The 19,779-nt window shown below is 39.9% G+C and overlaps 1 protein-coding gene across 2 annotated transcripts in view; it reads right to left on the reverse strand.

The window, feature by feature from the left end:
• Positions 1-1,570: 1,570 nt before the first annotated feature.
• recql5 (RecQ helicase-like 5) overlaps positions 1,571-19,779 on the reverse strand; it is a 43,743-nt gene continuing 25,534 nt past the window's right edge. Inside the window, exons 8-19 of one of the 2 annotated variants that reach the window (XM_015356487.2) lie at positions 16,392-16,616; positions 15,355-15,451; positions 11,387-11,420; positions 10,428-10,486; positions 8,793-8,863; positions 8,317-8,410; positions 7,998-8,141; positions 6,408-6,991; positions 5,668-5,743; positions 4,630-4,872; positions 3,913-3,985; positions 1,571-3,160 (exon numbers count right to left, since the gene is read on the reverse strand). In XM_015356487.2, coding sequence (XP_015211973.2) covers positions 3,060-3,160; positions 3,913-3,985; positions 4,630-4,872; positions 5,668-5,743; positions 6,408-6,991; positions 7,998-8,141; positions 8,317-8,410; positions 8,793-8,863; positions 10,428-10,486; positions 11,387-11,420; positions 15,355-15,451; positions 16,392-16,616 — 1,801 coding nt within the window. In that variant the 3' untranslated portion in view covers positions 1,571-3,059. Of the gene's footprint in view, positions 3,161-3,912; positions 3,986-4,629; positions 4,873-5,667; positions 5,744-6,407; positions 6,992-7,997; positions 8,142-8,316; positions 8,411-8,792; positions 8,864-10,427; positions 10,487-11,386; positions 11,421-15,354; positions 15,452-16,391; positions 16,617-19,779 lie in introns of those variants that run through there. The other variant, XM_015356488.2, reaches the window with a different exon arrangement.

A 19,779-nucleotide genomic window follows, 5' to 3' on the forward strand; every position in this document is an offset into this window, starting at 1 on the left:
TGTTGTCTTTTTGTCCAAAAATGTTTTGTATGTGGGTGACTTAGCTCCTGACAATTTTACACTCTTATGCTCTTCCACATAATTGAGCTTGTTTAATAAATAGAACAATTCCACCTTGTGACTATTCATAGATATTACATGTCCAAAACAGTACAGAGCTGATATAGAAATCAATTTCCTGATTACAAAGTCACTTATTCTACTGAGGGTGAGGGTCTTGGCAGGCTGGAGTCTCTCCAAAAGCACAGGGTGCACAGCAGAACTGAAAAATGTCTGAAAATAAAGAGGAATTAATAAATCAAAGGTGCTTTTAGGATTTTGGGTTTCCTGGTCCTGCTGCAAGCTCAAGGTTTTTAATTTCTGTTTCCCGTGAACACTTGAACACCAAAAAAGTCTTAAAGCAAGTCCACACAGTAGATTTCTTTCTACAGTACCCTTTTAACAGCGCTCTAGTTCAAGACTTAATGGTTTAAGTCTGTACAAAACTGCATGTTATGGTTACAATCGTGAATGTCTCTGAATCGGGGTTAGACCAACATTCAATAAATTAGTCCTGCAGAAAAGCCTGCTTATGGATTTCATAAGAAATAGGATATCCCTCACCAACCATCTTCTCTGTCAATCAGCACATGAAGTCTGACAAGCCTACCATTTCTCATCTGTACTTGAAAAAATAAGTTAAATAAAAGTGATTTATACTTACTTATTTACAAGATCAGCTTTAAAATTAATACTTTCTTATAAAAGGAACTGTTCATGACCAACATCCTTTGTTGTACAAACCAATATATATATAATGTACATTTTCATGTGAAGTTTTACCCAAGATTTCATAAACTGTGAGAAAATGTGTTCAGATCACACAAGTCTTTTTTAAAAACAATATCCACAAAAGACACAGCAGTAGAATGAAGGACGGGGTGTTAAAATCCTTAAAAGAGGTTGGTAAAGACTATGATATTAATTCAATGTACTCAAAAAAAAACAAGTGCAGTGTAAAAGCTGATAGTCAGATCTTTTGTTTTCCAAAAGATAGCCAGATCATAATAAAAACAGGTACCATTTCATCCTGGGCAATATCACTCTGAAACATTGTTCCAGTTATATATATCAGATCTGAACATCAGTGTGTCTGGGGAATTTCTGTCTAGCAATAATGCATTAATCTAAACCTACCCGTAGACAGTCAACAACCCGTTTCAATTAATTCAGTGACATTTTTTTAAAGTGTATTTACCTTTTCTCAAAACCCAGACAGTTTTTGTCTTAGCTTGGATAATACCTGCTTCAAGTTTCAATCATTTACTCAGTGTTGGGAACTGACACCGTGTTTATCTGTAAACTGAGCACGGTCTTAAGAATGTGGCTTGATTACAACATGGGCTGCTTTAATATAAAATATTCTAACATGAAGTAATAATTTCTACCAGTGTCATTAAGTTTTTATGTTTGTGAATAAATATATCTTCCAAACGTATAAAACATTCCCCAAAATAAGTGATGCTTGATCAGCTGTACACACATCAGAACACAACAACTTCCATCTGCACAAAGTGAACAAACTAAAATATTAAACACTCAGCTTTGAACTGTGTTAATTTATTTTCATTTTACAGGCAACATTGCAAACAGACCTGTCTGGTTTTAGAAGTGTCAGGTTATTGTAGGACAAGCAACAGTTCTTAAACTTGAAATATAGCCTTTTTGGGTATAAAAGAATGGAGCTTAATGATATCCAATTAATCTTTACATGCCAAATACATTCTCCACTATAAGCACTGTAAACAAGTTTGAGGAAAACACTAACCTTTTTAGCTGTTTAAAATCTAAGCCCATTAATTTTAACATAACAGAAAAAGTCACTGGCTTTACCAGTTCATCAGTTATTCCATGCATTTTCACTTTATATATCTTCCAAAAGTTATTTAACACACAAAAGAAAACCTAACTGCCAATTTAGTAATCCATAAACATGACCTACAAAATAAGGTTGACCTCTGTGCACCATTGCTGCTGTAATGCAGGGCTGCCCAGTCTCGAGTACTGGGGGGTTGCATTCCAGCAGCTTTTATAGGACTCTTTAAAACCAGAACATCTTGGGAACAGGGAAATACTGTTGAACTGGTCCAATTTAGTTAATCATCAATTGAGCTAGCAGGTTAATAGTCAAATTATCAAGAAATCTGCAAATTCAACACCCTTCATTAGCAGTAAAAGATACACCTGCTGTAGTGCACTTAAAGGAAGATCACACAATTTGGTATGGTTTGACATTTTACCGGTGGGGGGAGTCATGGTCATCAAGCTCACCCAAACAGCCCCCTGGTATGGCTAATGATATTCACTTCTTTAGTATTGTCTATCCAGGAGAGGATATTGTTAGGATACAGCAGGAAAAGCTTATTGAAAATGGGAGAGAGAAACCCCAATGTTTTAAAGTGCTTTACTGGACTGGAGTATTAACTCTTTCAATACTGCAAGCCCATGAAATTATATTCCATGCACAGTCCTCTGTGGCTATGAATAACATAATAACAGCAGGTCTTTCTAAGTGGTTTAAAAAGGAGACATCTAAGAGAATGCACTTGGCAAGTACTGGCTCATCCTTGACAGTGTAATAAAAGCCACTGTGAAAACTAGGCTCAGCGCAGGTTGATAACAAATGGATCAAATTCAAGAATTTTCATTCTACACATGCAGGCTGCCACTGAAAATTGTGGATCATTCCATTAGGTTCATTTTAAGATACAATTCTATATATCAAATCAGGGATTTAGAAGGATGTCTTATAATTTTCGGCCTCCTGAATAAGTTATAGGTTAGCATGAGCATATTTCATAGTGAAAGAGTTAAGACTAAACTTGCTGCAGTGGTGCTTACAGTCAGTGTGCACCATTGCAGGACCCTGAGTTTGTGGGCAATCCCCTGCCCTGCGCGACTGATGACCAGCGTGAAGCCCTGCTGTGTCGAGTCACGTCCTGAGCTATGGTCAATGGTGGCTGTCCCTGCAGGGCTGTGGTGTCACCCTGTGCCCTCTGTCCTCCCCGCTGGCCCTATTCTCACGTGCCAGGGCTCTGCAGGTGACTCCAGTCTGCCTCGCTCTCACAGCGCTGGACTGTCTTGAAGAACCTGCTGATCAGACGCCTCGCTTCTTCTTTCACTGCAAACCAAAGAAGAGTAGTTTCTGTCACCTTCCCGTGTGGGAGACTCACTCAAGGCTGTTGGCATAATGAAGCATCGTGCTTTCTGGTGTGACAGATGCCCGTATAATCTCAGTTAGCACAATGCTGCGTGCCTGACCAGTTTTAACTAGGTGGATCATGAAGTGGCTACCCACATGAGCTGCCTTCGCACAGATACGTGGCAGATATGTTTCTTATTTTAACGTGTTAAAACATGTCACTGCTTGGCACCTTAGAAAGGGAGTTCTTCAAGTTCTAAAACATCACATGTGTGAGAAGATGTGACATGAAAGCCCACAGACATCACAGCTCTCCACAGTCAAGTGAAAAGTACTACTTTAATTGAAAACAGTTCTGCTCATCATTACTTTAAATCCATGAAAGTTCTACAAGTTTCCTTCAAATCTGTGAAAACTTTGTAATAAATGTATTACAAATTATTAAAATGAAGTGCTTATTAAAAAATTATATTTAAACATACTAATTTAATTGTGCATAATGCATGACACTTATGTTGAGCATTTACACTACCTTGACTTACTAAAGCACTCATAAAGACATCTTAACCATGACATCTCACACACTTTAGATTAGGCTGCCAAAAAATAAAAAGAAGTACTACTGTTGTATTCTGTTATTTGAAAAAAAGTTTATGAATCAAATTTAGTTTTGTCTCATTGCCTGAAGGCTTATGTTCAAAAACAAAGCTAACAGACATTGACACTCTTACCATTCTTCTTCATTGGAGTCTTGCCTTCTGTCAGAAAGTGAGACAGGAATCGTGCAAATGCTTTGAACAGCTCCTGTAGGAAAAGACAAATTCATAGAATGCAAGACACAGATAACAGCTAATATTAAAAGAACATGAGTTGGTTATGAGATGCATAATTATTTAAAAATACATTTAAAATTGCTATTTTTTTATAAACATGCACTGGGAGCAAGGGTCTTGGCTCCCAGCCCGTTTCCACACTGTGATCCTCACAGTAACCCCACTCAGCAATCACTGACTGCAAGAGTACTGCAGTGCCATCAATAAGGTTACACCATCATCAGTGACCAGCAAGGGTACAGTCAGCAGTGCAGAATGGACTCGACTCCAGCACACCCAATCCCGATGGCACCAGGGAACTCCCACAGCTGGAAATCCTGGTCACAGGTCGCCAATGTCATACTTTAGGATTTGTAAGGGATCCCAAAACAGGCTTAGAATAGTTTTTTTTTATTAAGTTTTAAATAAAAGTAAAAATTGCATTTTCTTTTGCGTAGGATGTTAATGTGCGCAGGTCCATTGGGAACACAAAGAAATGGACTGCTTTAGTATCTGCCCCTGTATATACAAAATGACCTTATTATTAACACAGTCTTCTAAGACTGGAGTCACTACCGTGACTCTCGATGTACTGTGCTGTGCCACAGCATTTCTCAAAGCTGGAGTCTGTCTTACCTTGGAGGCAAATTTGCCATCTTTGTAGAAGGGGGTCAGATATTTCACCACGATTTCAGCTGCCTCCTTGAGGGAGACCACAGGCTGTGGGGCCTGAGGCCCCCTCTCCTTTTGGACTATGTTAGGATCAAAGGTAACCTTCTTCTTCAGGAGAGAGACCTTTGATTCTGGCTGGCCTGGGTCAGAGGGCAGTTCATCGGCACGGGTCCGCTTCGATGCAGGATTCTCAGAGTCCAGGCTTTCCTTAAAAGAAGAACCTGGTTATTTCTCTTCAACTAGGTAACTCCTGAAGTTTTTTTCCCTCAAAATGGGAGACTAAATCAAACGAAATGAAAGGCGATGCCAGCACCATTAGTGCCATGTGTATGAGAAAAGACAATAAGTGAAAACAATAAACTTCTGCCACATTAAAATAAGAAGTCTTAGATAACCAACATTTCTACACCAGTACTTAGCTGACTGTCAAAATTGTAGAGTTTGAAACTTTTAAAGAATACAACTAAAAGTGGAAAGTTCTGAAACCCTTCACACGGTTAAAGTGTAATATTTGCTCCAATATTTGAGTAAAAACAGTAACAGTTTAAAAACAGATTATAATAAAATAAGTCCCATATAAAGTTTTAATTTGGATATACATGTAAGAATACAGTGGTGGGTTTGGTTGGATAAGGTCTAAACATTCAAGCACATTTCTGAACACTGACTACCCCCACAAGACTGGTCCTCTGATACATGGGGTGAGAAAGTCCAGGAAAGTGATGCCATTTCAGCATTCTAAAATGTTGTGAGAAGCAAGTGAAGTCCTCAAGTCCCAGTGCTGAGAATATCCTGATCCAGTAGTCTGGACCTCTCATACACGTTCATACTGAAGTAGTGTGGTGAGAAAATGAGATAACAAGACCTTGTTTCAGAGTGTTCATTTTGATATAGCCAGCCCACTTCTGTTAGGATCAGATCATGAAATTCATAACTGCACATGTGAAAATAAAAGAGTGCTTTGCATGGTGTTGAAAACCAGACCTCTCTAGTGAAGATTACCTTCTGTGAGCGGGACCTCTTCCCGGAGCTTACTGGGCTGCCTGTACTGTCCTCAGACTCTCTGTCAAGCAGATCACTATGTAGGACACATTACAGAAGAAGAAACAGGCTCATGTTCAGACAGCACTGGAAAAATGAGCAGATTAATTCAGAAAACCTAACTCTAGGTTACAAACTCTATAACATTCCACAACTATTTAAACAAAAAAAAATACCCATTACAATCACAATTTTTTAAAATCAGGATCTGATGAAGATCCTAAAACATTGGAAAATGGATAATTTAATTTAGCATGGAGTGGGTTGGGGTGGGAGTTTCCCCATAGGGAAAATCTTAAACTTAAAAAAGATATTTTATTGTTAAGATCAGAGTTTCCTTATTTACAGCTAACCGTTACTGTTCACTGTCTATATGCAGGGACAGACAGTAATGTGTATTCACCAGTTCTGTGTATTCAATCACACATTACCATTAATAGTACTAACTTCCTCCAAAATGAAAAACAATACCTTGGACAACAGGAAATACAGACAGAACTTTACATTACAGAAGCATGATGTATTCATAAAGCCTGTAAGCATCATGTAAACCAATTTTTTTGCAATGCACTTTAATCAGTTCCCTAAAACCAACTTTACTTTCTCTTTAGTTAAGCTGTTGCCCAATGAATAAAATTAACCGTTCTGTTTGAATCCTACACCAATAACGTACTTCAGTGCTTGTCAAGTAACAGACATACCCTGATGGCTCCTGTGCTTCAGGGCCCAAGCTGTTCTCAGCTTTACCAGCACTGTCTGTAGATGAGGAGGCATCTTCCCCATCCTCTCCCCGAGCCATGGTGCCAGGAGTCGTGGGAGATGGAGATGGGAATTGGTCCTCACAGCCACCCTTACAGTCCTGCCCATTCGGAAACTGTATTTGAGGAGGCTCCTCCTCCTCCTTGGGAGCGTTCTCCTTCTTCTTGAAGAACTGGGAGATTTTCCGTGAGTCCTTTGCCGCCTCTGACAGTTTCTGCTGCTTCTTGGACACCTTGCCCTTCTTGGAGGGGCTGCTCACAGCTGGTCTGTCCCATGGAGTTTTGGGCTGGGACACCTCCTGCCTCTCCCCTCCTTTCCTGCCAGACCTTGATGCTTCTTCACTTCCGGACTCTCCCTGAGTGTCCTCTGGACTACAGAGCGCCTGCAACGTACAAGCTGAGGACTCCTGGGCTGCTTTACCCTCCTCAGCGACGCTGGCTTTCTGGGAGGTTCTCAGCAGCTCTGCAGCACTCTGGAAGGGGTTCGAGGCCCCCCGCACCCCTGCCCCCACACGCTTGGACTTCATCTGCAGAAGGGACACGTGGTTGCAGCTTCAAACAAATGGCACACTGCATGATGCCCAGATGTTTCTAAACTTGAGAATTTCATTATCTGAGAATTATTATTAACCGCAATTATTTTTTAGAATTTCGAATTGCCAGTTGGCTTGGTTGTATCTACCAAGTTTGAAACAGCAGTTAGTGTGCTGTTGTACATCTTGGCTCGCAGGGCATTGACCCTTATTTCATGTGGCTATTACACAGTGTACAAGTACACCAAATTCCTTGCTCTTTGTTCCCTGAAGCAGAACTGCAAGGCACATAAACTGTTAAAAACAGAAGCATTTCACACAAGTAAATTGACTTTATAAAGGTCATGTTAAATTCCATTTTTTTCCCCCAAATATTTTAGGGAATGTATGGGATTTGTTTTTCACCATCTTCAGAAGGTTACTACAGCCAGAGTCTATCCACACGGTGGGATGTATGAATGGGACACCAGGTCATCACAGGCCCGTGGAGAAAGAGGCCCTTTACTACAGGCACTCAATCATAGCCAGCACATCTTTGCACGCCAACAGGGAACAGGACCACAGGAGCACCTATCAAAAACCTATGCAAAAATGGGATGAACATGCCACCTCCACAACGGCGGTCACCCAAAGCCAGTATCAAACCAAAGACAGTGGAGACAGAAGTGCTGACATACACCATGCCTCCTCTTACTATTAAGAGTTTAGTTAAATTAGGTATAATTATGTTGATAAGGTTAGACATGTATAGCTAATTATCATTAGTATCATTTAATCATGATTCCATGTCCTTTAATGTTATTTTAATTTGTGCTTAATAAGTGACTACATGTCTCCAAATATCGAGCAGCGTTTGTCCGTGAAACTTTTATAAAGAAAATGAATGAAACATGTCGATGGCTGATAAAAAAAGTGGGAGAGGGCATGAGTTTTACTCCAGTTTCACTGAAGAAGCATCAATCCCTTGTGATAAAGTGAGTCAGCCGGCGTACAGTCTTACTGAATAGAGCTGGGAGGCCGGCACAAAGTTCTCTGAAGCTGCCGCGGACTCTGGATCGTCTCTGGCTGTAGGGCGGTTTCTGTCACTCCCCTCGGCCAGGCCAACAGGGGCCTTTGTTTTCTCCCCTTTCTTGATCTCTGTCACCTGAAATGACAGCAGAGGTGAGCTCACTGCACCAACACATCATTCAAAATTACAGACTAACAAAGAGGTCGGGTACATAGAATGTTTCAGCACTATCCATTCCTGCCCATAGTATAGCGTCCACCTTGCATTCAAAACAGTAGCTATTCCAGATCTCAGCAACAGCCTCACCTACCTTCTTCAGCATGGTCGCCTTGTACAGATTGGCAGATTTGCTCAGTCTGAAGACTTCATACTCCATGTCGATGGCTGATGACCGGGGGTCGGAGCTGGAGAAGAGGAAATGTGTATATAATTTATAAACCACTTTCACTGTATCTTGAGATGCGGTCTGAAACAAATAACAAAAAGGTTTGCACTGGTACTGAGTGCGAATGTGTCTTAGCATGCCAGTCTGATCTTTCTTGTACCCACTAATGAATGTGTGACAGAGTATTTGCCCGTTTATGTGTGGGTTCTATGTGCCATTGCTATGTGATGGGATGCTTGGGTTACTGAATATGGACCACTATATCTTGAGTGGTAAGTGTCTGTAAACATAGTTTTCTGACTGTTTTTGCTTGCCTTTGTATTTGTGTGTCTCTTTCTGATTGTCAGCAATCACTGAAGACGCACGGCCTGAACGAGCTCCTCATGTGAGTCACACCTTACCTGCTGCAGGCTGCCGCCCTCTGGTGGCTGCTCAGTGCCTCCTCCAGCATGGCCAGACAGTGTTCCCTTGCCTGAAACACACAAGAGGCTGGTGCTCAAACTCCCCTGCTTACAGACTTAAACTTTGTAAGAAAGGTTATAATGAAAATGCCAGTGGATCTGTGCACTTCTCATAGCATACAGCCTTTTAACAGCTACTCAGCAGCAGATCGGGGACTTGAAGCCACATATCCATTAAGAAAAATCACATTTATGGTAATACCACTTGCCAGTATGCAAATATATTAGAATACTGCACTGCTCTGTTTTCTGTTTTTGCGTATGAAGCAAAACCTACTGTCATGAAAACAACTGTCTTCAGACTAGACAATTAAAATAAACATGGAATTCACAGATCTATTTGTGAAAGTAAAAGACAAAAATGCTTAACTACGCAATACAAAATGTCAACTCTATTGTTTAAAACTTTGATAGAGGCCACTTTTACACCAGAAGATGGAATCAAGTTTCAATATTAGTACTACAGTTCCGATGACAGGGCACAATTATGTATCAAAAGATGTTAATACCATCAAATATACTTTGAAGGAAGTTGACTGTTTTAAAACTCTCCATTATTTTCAAGTGAAATGTAAGAGTGAAGATCAATGAATGACACATCTCAGAGTGTTGAAGTAATCCTGACTCAGCAGAGCAGGAGGTAGCATGGCAGCTGGAGCTGCCTTCTGTGACCAGTTTACAAGCTCTCCCCATGGCTGTGGGAGTTGGAACCAGGAGGCTTCCTCACACCTTCCTCTTCTTGTCCCACATTGATAACGCATCTTCTCAGGAACACTAGATCAGTCTACCTTTCATAGAGGACAACTGAAGTGTCCCTGTAGGTCTGGGTTGGTGCCCTGTGATGGACTGGTGTCATGTTCAAGTACAAGTTCTCAAGCTTGACTTATGGGATCAAAGTGACTCTTAAAACAAACAAATGGTGTTCAATTAATATGAACTACCACTAGATGTCACTCTTCCCAATGTTTACAGCTGCCAATAATTTAAAGTGGCTAACATTAGTTTGACATTAGTAGATCAAAAATATATAAATCTAGAATCTGAACAGCTTCAATGATCAAGTATTAGAGTTCAAATCATGCTAATAACACACAGAAGGCACCCTAGGCCAGAATCGAACCCAGGACCTATGTGGCAGCAGCTCTAACCAGCATATCATCAGCTCTGTAAACTAATCTTAAAGAAAACTAAATGAAAATAAAAAACTGATAGATTTATCCTGCACATGTGTTTTGCATAATTATCTTCACAAAAATTAAAAAATTTAGTTATATCTGCTCCTTCCAAGTGTGAGTAATATAACAGTGTAGAACACAGAAGGATTAATTTGAACAGACAAAACTTACCAAAAATCCATGTACACTATTTTACTGTTTTTGATTAAGAGTTCCTTTCTTTAATCAGTTTTAATTAAGTGCAATAGCTATCGTATTATTCTGGAAGAAAAATCAGAATACAGGTGAACCCTCCCTATAGTAGACCAATTCATAACTACAGAGAGAACACTGTGCACTACAATTACACAGTGATGTGAGCGAATGCAGGGCTGAATCCGTCACTGAGCTATGGCCTTACCTTCACTGTGAGCCGTGGGATTCTCTGGCAACTGGCTTCTCTCAGAGGGCAGTCTGGATCTGCAGGAGGAAACAGCGATTAGTCAGTCAGCACTTTAGAGCTTCGCCAACACACACAGCCAGCCCAGCCTTCCCCCTGCATTGGCCTGGTTTCTGGTACAGGTTAAGTGATTCAGTTCATATAAGTGTTCTCTCAAGAGCCTATGTTATACAACTGCCATCTGTACCTCCAGAATTCAGTCTTGAATATGAAATTCACCAACAGGATGCTTTAATGATCCTTTCAGTCTTTTAATTCATTGTCCTATATCCCCGGGGTGCAAAGATCATTATTTTAACATTTGCACCAGGCCCTGCATAGAGCCCAACTCACAGCTGCTATGTTCTGCTTAGACTGTGGCTCTTTTCTGCTTGGTGTTGGATTCCAATTCTCCATAACAATTTCTCCATAACAAGGCTGCTCATTTTTCCATGAAATGTGGAAAAAATCAAATTATTTTAAGAGACAGATCATGGCTTCAACTATGAGAGAAATGAAGACCTGCAGATATTGTCCTCTAGAATGAGCCATTGTCCACCTGTCCCATAGTGTCTTAGAGGAGAGTGAGCACCAACCAGAGAAGCAAGTCAGCTCTTCTCTTACATACATCACTGCAAGCCCATAAGCATCTAAAAAGTCACAGATGTTGTCTTTATGCTTTGAACTGTAAAGACCCTGCTGGATCAATGCCCACCCAACCCTAGAGTGCTCTGCCAGTTGTACTTCGCTGCTTGGCAAACCCCACTCGCTGTCAGCTAATGCCAGGATCCTGAGCTCAAACTAGCAACATCTGGTCTGCCGACTCTCAACCTGCACTATTAACAGGCGCTGGCTGAAGCACTCTGGAGCCAGAGGCTGCTTGTTACAAAGCAGGGCAGGTAACAATGGCTGGATTGTGCTAACATGAGTAGGGCACTGACCTGGAGGGGCAAAGACTTCTTTCGTCTCCTTATCCTGAAGAAGAGTGAAAGACAGAGTGAAAAAGACAAGTGAAAAGGACGCTACCAATTATTATTTTTTCAGTCATTAAAGATCAGGCTCTTTGTTGCCAGAGATATAAACTTCCTTGGTATCTCCTAAAGCATCATTAATAGCTAGTAGCTCATTAAGAGCTACTGAAATAAAACACCTAATAAATGTTTGTTTTTCTGGAGTCACATTTTGTTTTACCCAATAAACACCAGCTATTTAATTTATTAAGAAGTAAATTCCTTCAGCATGAAAAAAATGCACCGAGTAACATTTTACTTCAGAGCCCTTGCTGAAGTTAAAAAAGTAAAAAAAATAACTTTAAAGCATGACCAGTTTGAGTTTTTTTTGCGGTAGCTGATGTGCTGGGTATATATACCATGTGCTGATCCCTCACACCATTAAATGTGTAAAGCAGAATATAGGTCTGCAGTGTACCTACCACAGAAACCAATGAGGCAAGTCACTCATACTGCAAAACACCACCCGGTACTATTTTTTTATAGCCAATTTTTTAAAACAAGTGACAAGCCTTAATGCATATTAAGTGTACATTGTCTACATAAAGGAAAGCAACATATTATTAGTGACGTTTGTTCCAACACAACCAAAAAACAACAATAAAGGCACAGCATAAAAAAGATTTTCAAGGTAAACAATACACATTAATACTACTAAGCAAATGGACAAGTTCCAGTTAATATTTGAAGTTTTGTGACAGGTTAGGTTAGCCTGGGAGGCAGGGTGGCACTAGTTTGTTCACGCTGTGCACCAACCCAGTACTGACTACAGGGAGTGCAGAACCCATTTCAAGAGCTCAGCAAGAAAACTTGAGTACTGCCAACAAGAAAGTTAACCTGGAAAAATTTGCATGCCCAAACATGGAATTGAATTTTTGAATGACCCCAAAATAATTCTTCAAGGCAAAAGAGAGCTCCACAGGAAAAAATATATATTTTTAAATGTATTTATTTTTCATTAAGGAATAAAACTCTACTTGTTTGGCTTGCTTATGGCAAAGAGCTTGCCTGATCCGTGCCTGATGTCACCATCAGGATGCTGCACATATCATATAACCCCCCTGCCCCCTCTAGCTGTGTACCATATAGAACAACAGTGATATCTGAGATCTGTGACCCCCCCAAAATAATTATGTTATTTTTTCTTTCTGGACTTAATACGTAGATCAAAAAATGCTTATACTTAGCATTTGTGGTGTTTAAAGTGCTGTGCACAGCATTCTGATGATAAAGTCACTAGAGACAAAAGTGCTCTTTTTTCTTCTTCAGATTTTGTGTAATGCGTTTCATTCCAAAGTGTTTAACAAATCAGTATGTCACACATGCAGAAGTCATACTGCACCAGCAGCCCCACTACACAGCAGATCAGGTGCAGGAGTCATAAATTACTTCACCAAATGAATTAAGGGGAATTAAATTTAGTTAGGTCAGATTCTATTAATAGTACTATTAAGACCATTTAGGTTGTTTGATATTAATTTAATATGATTCATTTCTATCAAATAAAAATTTTAATTTTTGAGTATATGTTTGATGCTCTGTTTCACTTGTGTTTAGGTAATTTCCTTCAAAAAGCAAATTCTTTGCTTTGGTGCAATGTATTCAATGAAAGTAACAGAAACACACCCCCTGCATGCTGTAGACGTGTGCAATTTTACAGTTAGATAACTCTTTCGTATACCCACTTCTGTGCTCTTCTTTTTCATTTTAAATGATAGAATAGCAGGCTCGTCCTTTAGATCCTTGTGCGACATAGATGTTTAAAGCCATTTACCATTTTTAGCTATTCCAGATAGAGCATGACTGAAGCAGAAATGAGAAAAACACCTCTATTCTTACAAACAGTGGGATGTTTAATGACCAATCAGTCAGGAACCCAGTTCAATCCAAAGGACAACATCACCTAGAACAGTACCCACTGTCATCATAATGGTGCACTGGTCTGGAAATTCTGGTCAGAAGGAAGGCTGTCACCTACTGGTCGACAAACACTACTTACTGAAGTCGACCCAGCTTTGATTGGCCTCGGAGCTTTGATCAGATCTGGAAACAGGGTGGTATTGCTGTTGTACCTGCCATTAGTAATATGAACGTGTCATCTCCAGCCTTCGGACATTTTTACATTTCATTAAAAACTGAGCTCTACGACTTGACGAAGCAGAGAAATGACAGATTAAATTTATACTATAAATAATTAAATTGAGTGATTGGAAATTAAATTTAAAGTTTTATAAAATAGCCTTAAGAACATAAGAGAGGTTATAAACAAGATGATATCACACAGACGTCTCTTAAAAGAAGTCAGTGTATTGGCTACAACAACAAGGCTCATAATTGTAACAGAGATCCGCCACAACCCTATGTATACTCAAGTGCCTCCTGCTCTCTTCTGCATTGCAAGTGTCTGCATGGAACATGGTTCCTCTAAAATGAGTTTCACGGTTGATTTTGAGAAAAATGAAGATTTTTAATATTAAAGACAAGTAAAAACTCTTATTCTTCTCTGTTTAAGACTAGGAGGTTCAGTTCTTTCTATCAGTGTAGGCTATTCTTTCAAGCTCACAATATTTAAACCACTCTTACTAAAGCTCTGCACGACCTGAGCTTCCTTTGAATTGATTTGATGAAGGTCCATGAAAATGGCTGAAGTTCACTATATAAGTGTAGGCTTTGCTTTACCTTCTCATGTGGGATATTCAAGGGTTTTTTTTTTAGAAATGTTTTTCCAGATATACACAATACATTCAAGCATAGAATATACCAAAATACATTAAATGCAACTAATTCATATATACTGTATATAGAGCTTATAAGAACTAGAAAACAGCCTCCTGATCTTGAGCAGCACATACTGTTTTTAATATGTTTTTATTAAATAAAAATCTGCTCTGCTACTTGATTCAGCTTTGGTATTTTAATATATCTACACTAATGTTATACAGACAATAGCTAGATGCCTAACCTTTTAAACATTTTAAAATGTGTACTTATACTGGCTTAAACACAGAAGTAAAACTATTTCTCTGAGGATAAAGTATTGAACTTGCATGCCAATAAACTGGTTCCACATCTGTTTTTTAAAGGCTGTTTTCATCCGAACCAACAGCTGGTTTCCAGATGTCTTATACTTATAGTGTTCAGAAGGTGGAGCCTGTGCTGTGTGTTTCATATTGATTGTGTGGTGGGGGCTTGAGACTTTAATAATCCTTCTCCGTTTCGCAACAACTATTTATTTTACTTCCGGTCACAAATGCAAGTCAGATTTACTGGAAAAAGAAGGGAAAACAAAGTGCAGGAGATGATTTTCCTGCTGTCTATCCTGACCCACTGCTAGATTGGACAAGGTGTAACAATTCCTGCAAAAAAACATGTTGATAAGAACCAGACAGTCATGGTACTACCTGGCTGTGTCATCTTCTGGTCTAGCACTACTGGTGTATGCAATTAAACCACCATTACTACATTAAAGAGTTTTCAAAAAGTATAAAATAGACTTCAGTAATGAGCAGTTGAGAAAACAGAAAAGCTTCAAAGAGCAAATTCTATCTTTTGGTGCAAGGCATGTAACAAAAGAAATAGAAACGCACCAGCTGCATGCTGTAGAAGTGTGTAATTTTACAGTTAAGTGATTATGTAATATGCAGCTATTAGCTCTTTTGTATACCCACTTGCGTATTCTTCTTTTCTCATGACATACGATAGAATAACAGATTCAATTGATTGTGTTACTCATTTACTTTTCTTTCGCTTGAATGAATATGATGCTAAGTTGTAATCAGCATTACTCTGACTATCATTTTCATATGCATATTTGCAGCTATCCTCTGCTCTCAGTGCCAGTCCAGCCTTATTTCATATGGCATGTAAGGGAATCACAGACACTGTGCAGTGTCTCTCACCTTTCGAATACTCATCTGTTTCTTGAACAGGTCACTGAACTCTTTCTTGCGCCGATCTGATTCCTCCTCCCCACTGCCCTCATACTCCTCGTCGTACCTGCCATAGACAGAGAGCCATAGTTATCATCACATGAGACTCTTGACAATGTATTAAAAGGCCTTTGCACAGTATATACAGACGAGTCAGTAATATGAACCAGGGCTTAGAACAGAAGGACCATAAGACAGGGAGACATTACAAGTTAACCAACTCGCAAGTCAAATACCAAATACCTCCCACCTTATTTTCCACACGTGTCCTCTGGAATGTGTTTCACTGTTGATTTTGAGTGTCTAATGGGTGGATTTTCAGAATTTGGGATACCTAAATAAAAACCCTCATAGACTATAGATTTCATTCTTTTATCAAGTCACTGTAACAAATTCCTTTAATTATGGAAATATACCAAATCCCTCTGCTATAGACCAGTCTTAGAGATGCAATATTGTTTTCATAAAGCTGCAAACAAAAATGTACACAATACTCACAATGTTTACTTAGAATAGTCTAAAAAACTAGGAACATGCAAAGTCTGGTGTTCAGTTTGGACAAATGTACTCGCTGTTAAGGATGATCACTTTATCTATATTACACAGTTTCTGGATTAATCAACCCAGTTAATTTTCACTGATATACTTAAAAATTAACACATTCTGGTTAATTTCACAAGCACATCGTCAAAGGACATGCCTTTGAATTATAAGACTGGAAGCACATTGTGAGCTGGACACCCTCGGAATGGAGCAATGGCTAGTTTTGTTCAGGATGTGACAGCTCCATAAACATTTGTGCTTGACTTGTCAGGTAAAAGTGAACACAGACCTCTTCAATGCCTTCTATTTAAGTACAAAGATATGCCCCAAATGTCTGACCACTGAACCAGAAAGTCTTGCTTATCCACAAACAACTTAAGAGATATGGCAATTCAAGAATTCTGTCAGAGGAACATCTCCCTGCGTTCTGTAGACCTCAGGAGGAAACCGAGTTTCCTGCTCACCTCTCGAAGCCATAGCCCCGGCGGCCCCCAGCATAGAGCTCGGCATCAAATCCAAAGGCTCCTTTAGGCTCCCTGGCCTGGATGCAGGTCTTGCTGTTGAAGGTCAGGCCGTGGGCCATTTCCTGCTGCCGTCTCACTGCTGCTGGGTCTCGGCAGAAGTCACAGGACTTGTTGCAGCTGGGCCTCTCGTCCCCGAAGTACTGTGCAATAGCAGCATGGCGACACCTGCAAACAGAAAGCACAGGTAATGCCAGGGACCTTAATCTTGCCACCTGATTGCAACACTGGCTTTTTGGGGTTTCGTTTTCACTGTAGTTCTCATGTACATAATTCACATTGTTTCAGCTAAACAGAGGATCAGTAAAGACCAAGGTTTTTGGTTCGACTGCTTAAACTTTACCTTCAAAAAGCTACATTTTTATACTGCGTTTACAACAGTTACTCGCTCTAAGGTTATAAAAAAAAGGCTAAATGTCTGTATACAAAGTAAACCAGTATATATTTTACAATAATTAGCAAAAGGTTCTAATTAGTCTATTTGGGTCAAAAACCTGGCCAGTTTGTGCTTGCGCGGGACAGAACTTTGGCAAACACTGCTTAGCTTGCTTTAATTCTTTGCTTCAAAGGTAATTTTTAAGACCCACAAAAAGCAAAAACACAAGAGCCAAACACAAAGGCCTTTTTTTCAGCATGGAATAAACCTATTACTTGTTCCTTTGCAGCCTACACATGCTGATGCAGCTACCCACCTGAACTACTACAGCCTACACCTGCTGCAACCCACTATGCCTTCTTCCAAATCTTTTTCTTGATCTCTTTGTCATACCTTCTCTTCCTCCCTGGGCCACTTGCCCACTTTTCTCACTAAACCAGCATTCCGTCTCTTCACAGCGACCTGTTCCAAGACCAGGCTTTCTAACCACCTTCTATTCCTTTACAGATGTCATCGACATAATATCATCCCTAAAGGATTTCGCTGACACCAGAAGAAGGCTCCACAGCTGAAACCTTGTGTTTTCTTTCTTCTTTTTTTCAGCATGGAATAAACCTATTACTTGTTCCTTTGTACCATACAGTACTGCCCATTGAGCAGAGCCTCCTGCAACAAACCTATATCGTTCAGTGTTTACTTACATCCCTCAGTAAGGATGTACTTGCTTAAAGTTCTTGATAAATGTGAATTCACTTTTTGTGAAAAGATTGATCATCTTACGTCTCACATTCACAAAGCTGCTCTAACATGTATGGAGTCAGTATCACAGGCACAGTTAATGTAAGACTTTACAGCCAACACTGCCAAACTGTCAGCCGAGAGTGCTTAAGGCATCAGAGTCCAACGGACTCTATGCAAAAATACAAATGTTCAAAACACGATCAGCGTAAGATACTGAACTGGAAAGTACACATTTCAAAAATGTTTTTACATGAACATAAGTTCCCAATCATACATTTCAAACTTTTTCAAAACAAAAATAAGTCAACACTACTGAAAATTATATGCACAATGAGGTGGCAAGTATTCAAATTTAAACTCAACTACTTTTAACCCTTTATGGCTCAGTGAAGTGTTTTTCTCCTTTGCCTACCACAACAACAATAGGGATGGCAATCTCTTTTTGAATTATACATTGTTCTTAATCACTGTATTGTCTTCTCTAACATCTACCTATTTAACATTTCCATTCCTTAGTCTTTTGAAATGTTCCCCTGTCTCCTAAGGGCCAAATGACAATGCACTTCAAACAGCAGAACTTCCCACAGATGCCCCATATCGCTTAGACTGAGATCGCCTCCCCTCCCACCCCCCGAAGTGTGTTAAAATGGATATCTTTCCCTGTTCCGATCTCAATGCGAAACTGGATAAAAACCTAGAACCACCTTAATACTGTATTATAATTGTGGGCTTCTGGAACTACTGTTCTAAAGCAGCTTTTGCATATTTCCTTCTTTGCATCCACACCCAGAGAGGTACAAATAACAGACAGGAATGTCTAAGTTTTAACAAGACTGTGAACTTTAACACTGTTTGGAAGATAGAGATCGAGAACAGAGCGCTAGCAGGGGCACATCGTAGTGCAACCTGCAATGAAGGGGTGTTTCAAAGTCAGCAGGCTGCAAACCAGTCCACACGAAGCACCCCTCCTTCCCCCCTCCCTCCGCCTCGCTTTCTGTAAAAAGAAACTCAGTCTCCACGGTGACCAGAAACCAAAAAAAAAAAAGGAAGATCCGGCAGTCTAGAGCAGCTGGCTTCAAGAGACGGAGAGAGCGAGAGAACGAGAGTAAAAGACAGAGAGAGGCACAGCAATGCACGCGCAAGAGAAGCACACAGAGAAGATAAACAACAAGAGAAAAGCAAGCCACTTTCTAAGAGGTAAGAAACTATGCTCCTATGGAAAAATAGCTTGCACAGGGGCCCCAGAGTCCTCCTGAAAAGGGTCCTGCAGTCTCTGTGATAAGGTTTTGGACTTTTTAAAATACTGCTTAAAGCTTTGGACAAGTTGATGAAACTCTTAGCAAGATGACCAAGACTGTAAGAGAAATGCTTGTCTGGGAAATGTCTGTTATTGACGGTACTTCAGCGTGCTCGGGTTTAACTTTTAGTAAAGAGACACGAGCAAAAGAGTTAGTGTTTATAACAGCTGATTCCTGCTCTGCCAGGCTACAGTTAAGGAGGGTGCTGGATTTGTTCTTGCATTCCCTTACATTTCTCCTGCACAAGCATTATTATTTGAGTCAGATTTGGCATAATTTATATCTCTGTTTTTTTATCCAAAATACTTTGAGATAATCATATATCAAGACATTATATATATATATTGTGTTGCAGGAAGAGGACTTTGGTCTTTGCCATCAGTCTTTTCCATTTAACTCTTAATGGCTGTTTTCTTTTTTAACATTTGTTCTTCCACGCGGCAGTTGTTTAGACGCTAATATCAATAATGTTTTAAGCACATGTCAAAATGTAAAACTTGCATTTGTGTAAGACTGCAATTAATGGAGGAGGGAGAAGCCATACAAAACCAAGCAAAACATATAAAAACAGTCCAAAACCAATGTTTTAAAACAGGGATCAATTTAATCTGATAAGCCCTCCCATTGCATTTTCAAAACATTTTGTCCGTAATGTGCAAGTTCCCAAGGAATTAAAAAAAATAGAAGCAGAGGCACTATATTAAGAGTTTTGTTTTTGCAATTCCCAGCTCAGGAATGCCTGAAGTGCTCTGCGTGTTTCAGTGACTAACAAAAGGGTCATAGAGGAAAGGCGAGAGTCTTTCTTTCTGGGAGCTGTAGCAAGTTCCTACGGGTCTCAGTGCCCCGTCACTGAATGGAGTGACACTCAGCTGGGTGAGACCCTGGCACTGTCTGCTCCTCCACAGACACAATGGTC

Source organism: Lepisosteus oculatus, chromosome 9 (genome assembly GCF_040954835.1).
Source record: "Lepisosteus oculatus isolate fLepOcu1 chromosome 9, fLepOcu1.hap2, whole genome shotgun sequence".
Classification (NCBI taxonomy): Eukaryota; Metazoa; Chordata; class Actinopteri; order Semionotiformes; family Lepisosteidae; genus Lepisosteus; species Lepisosteus oculatus.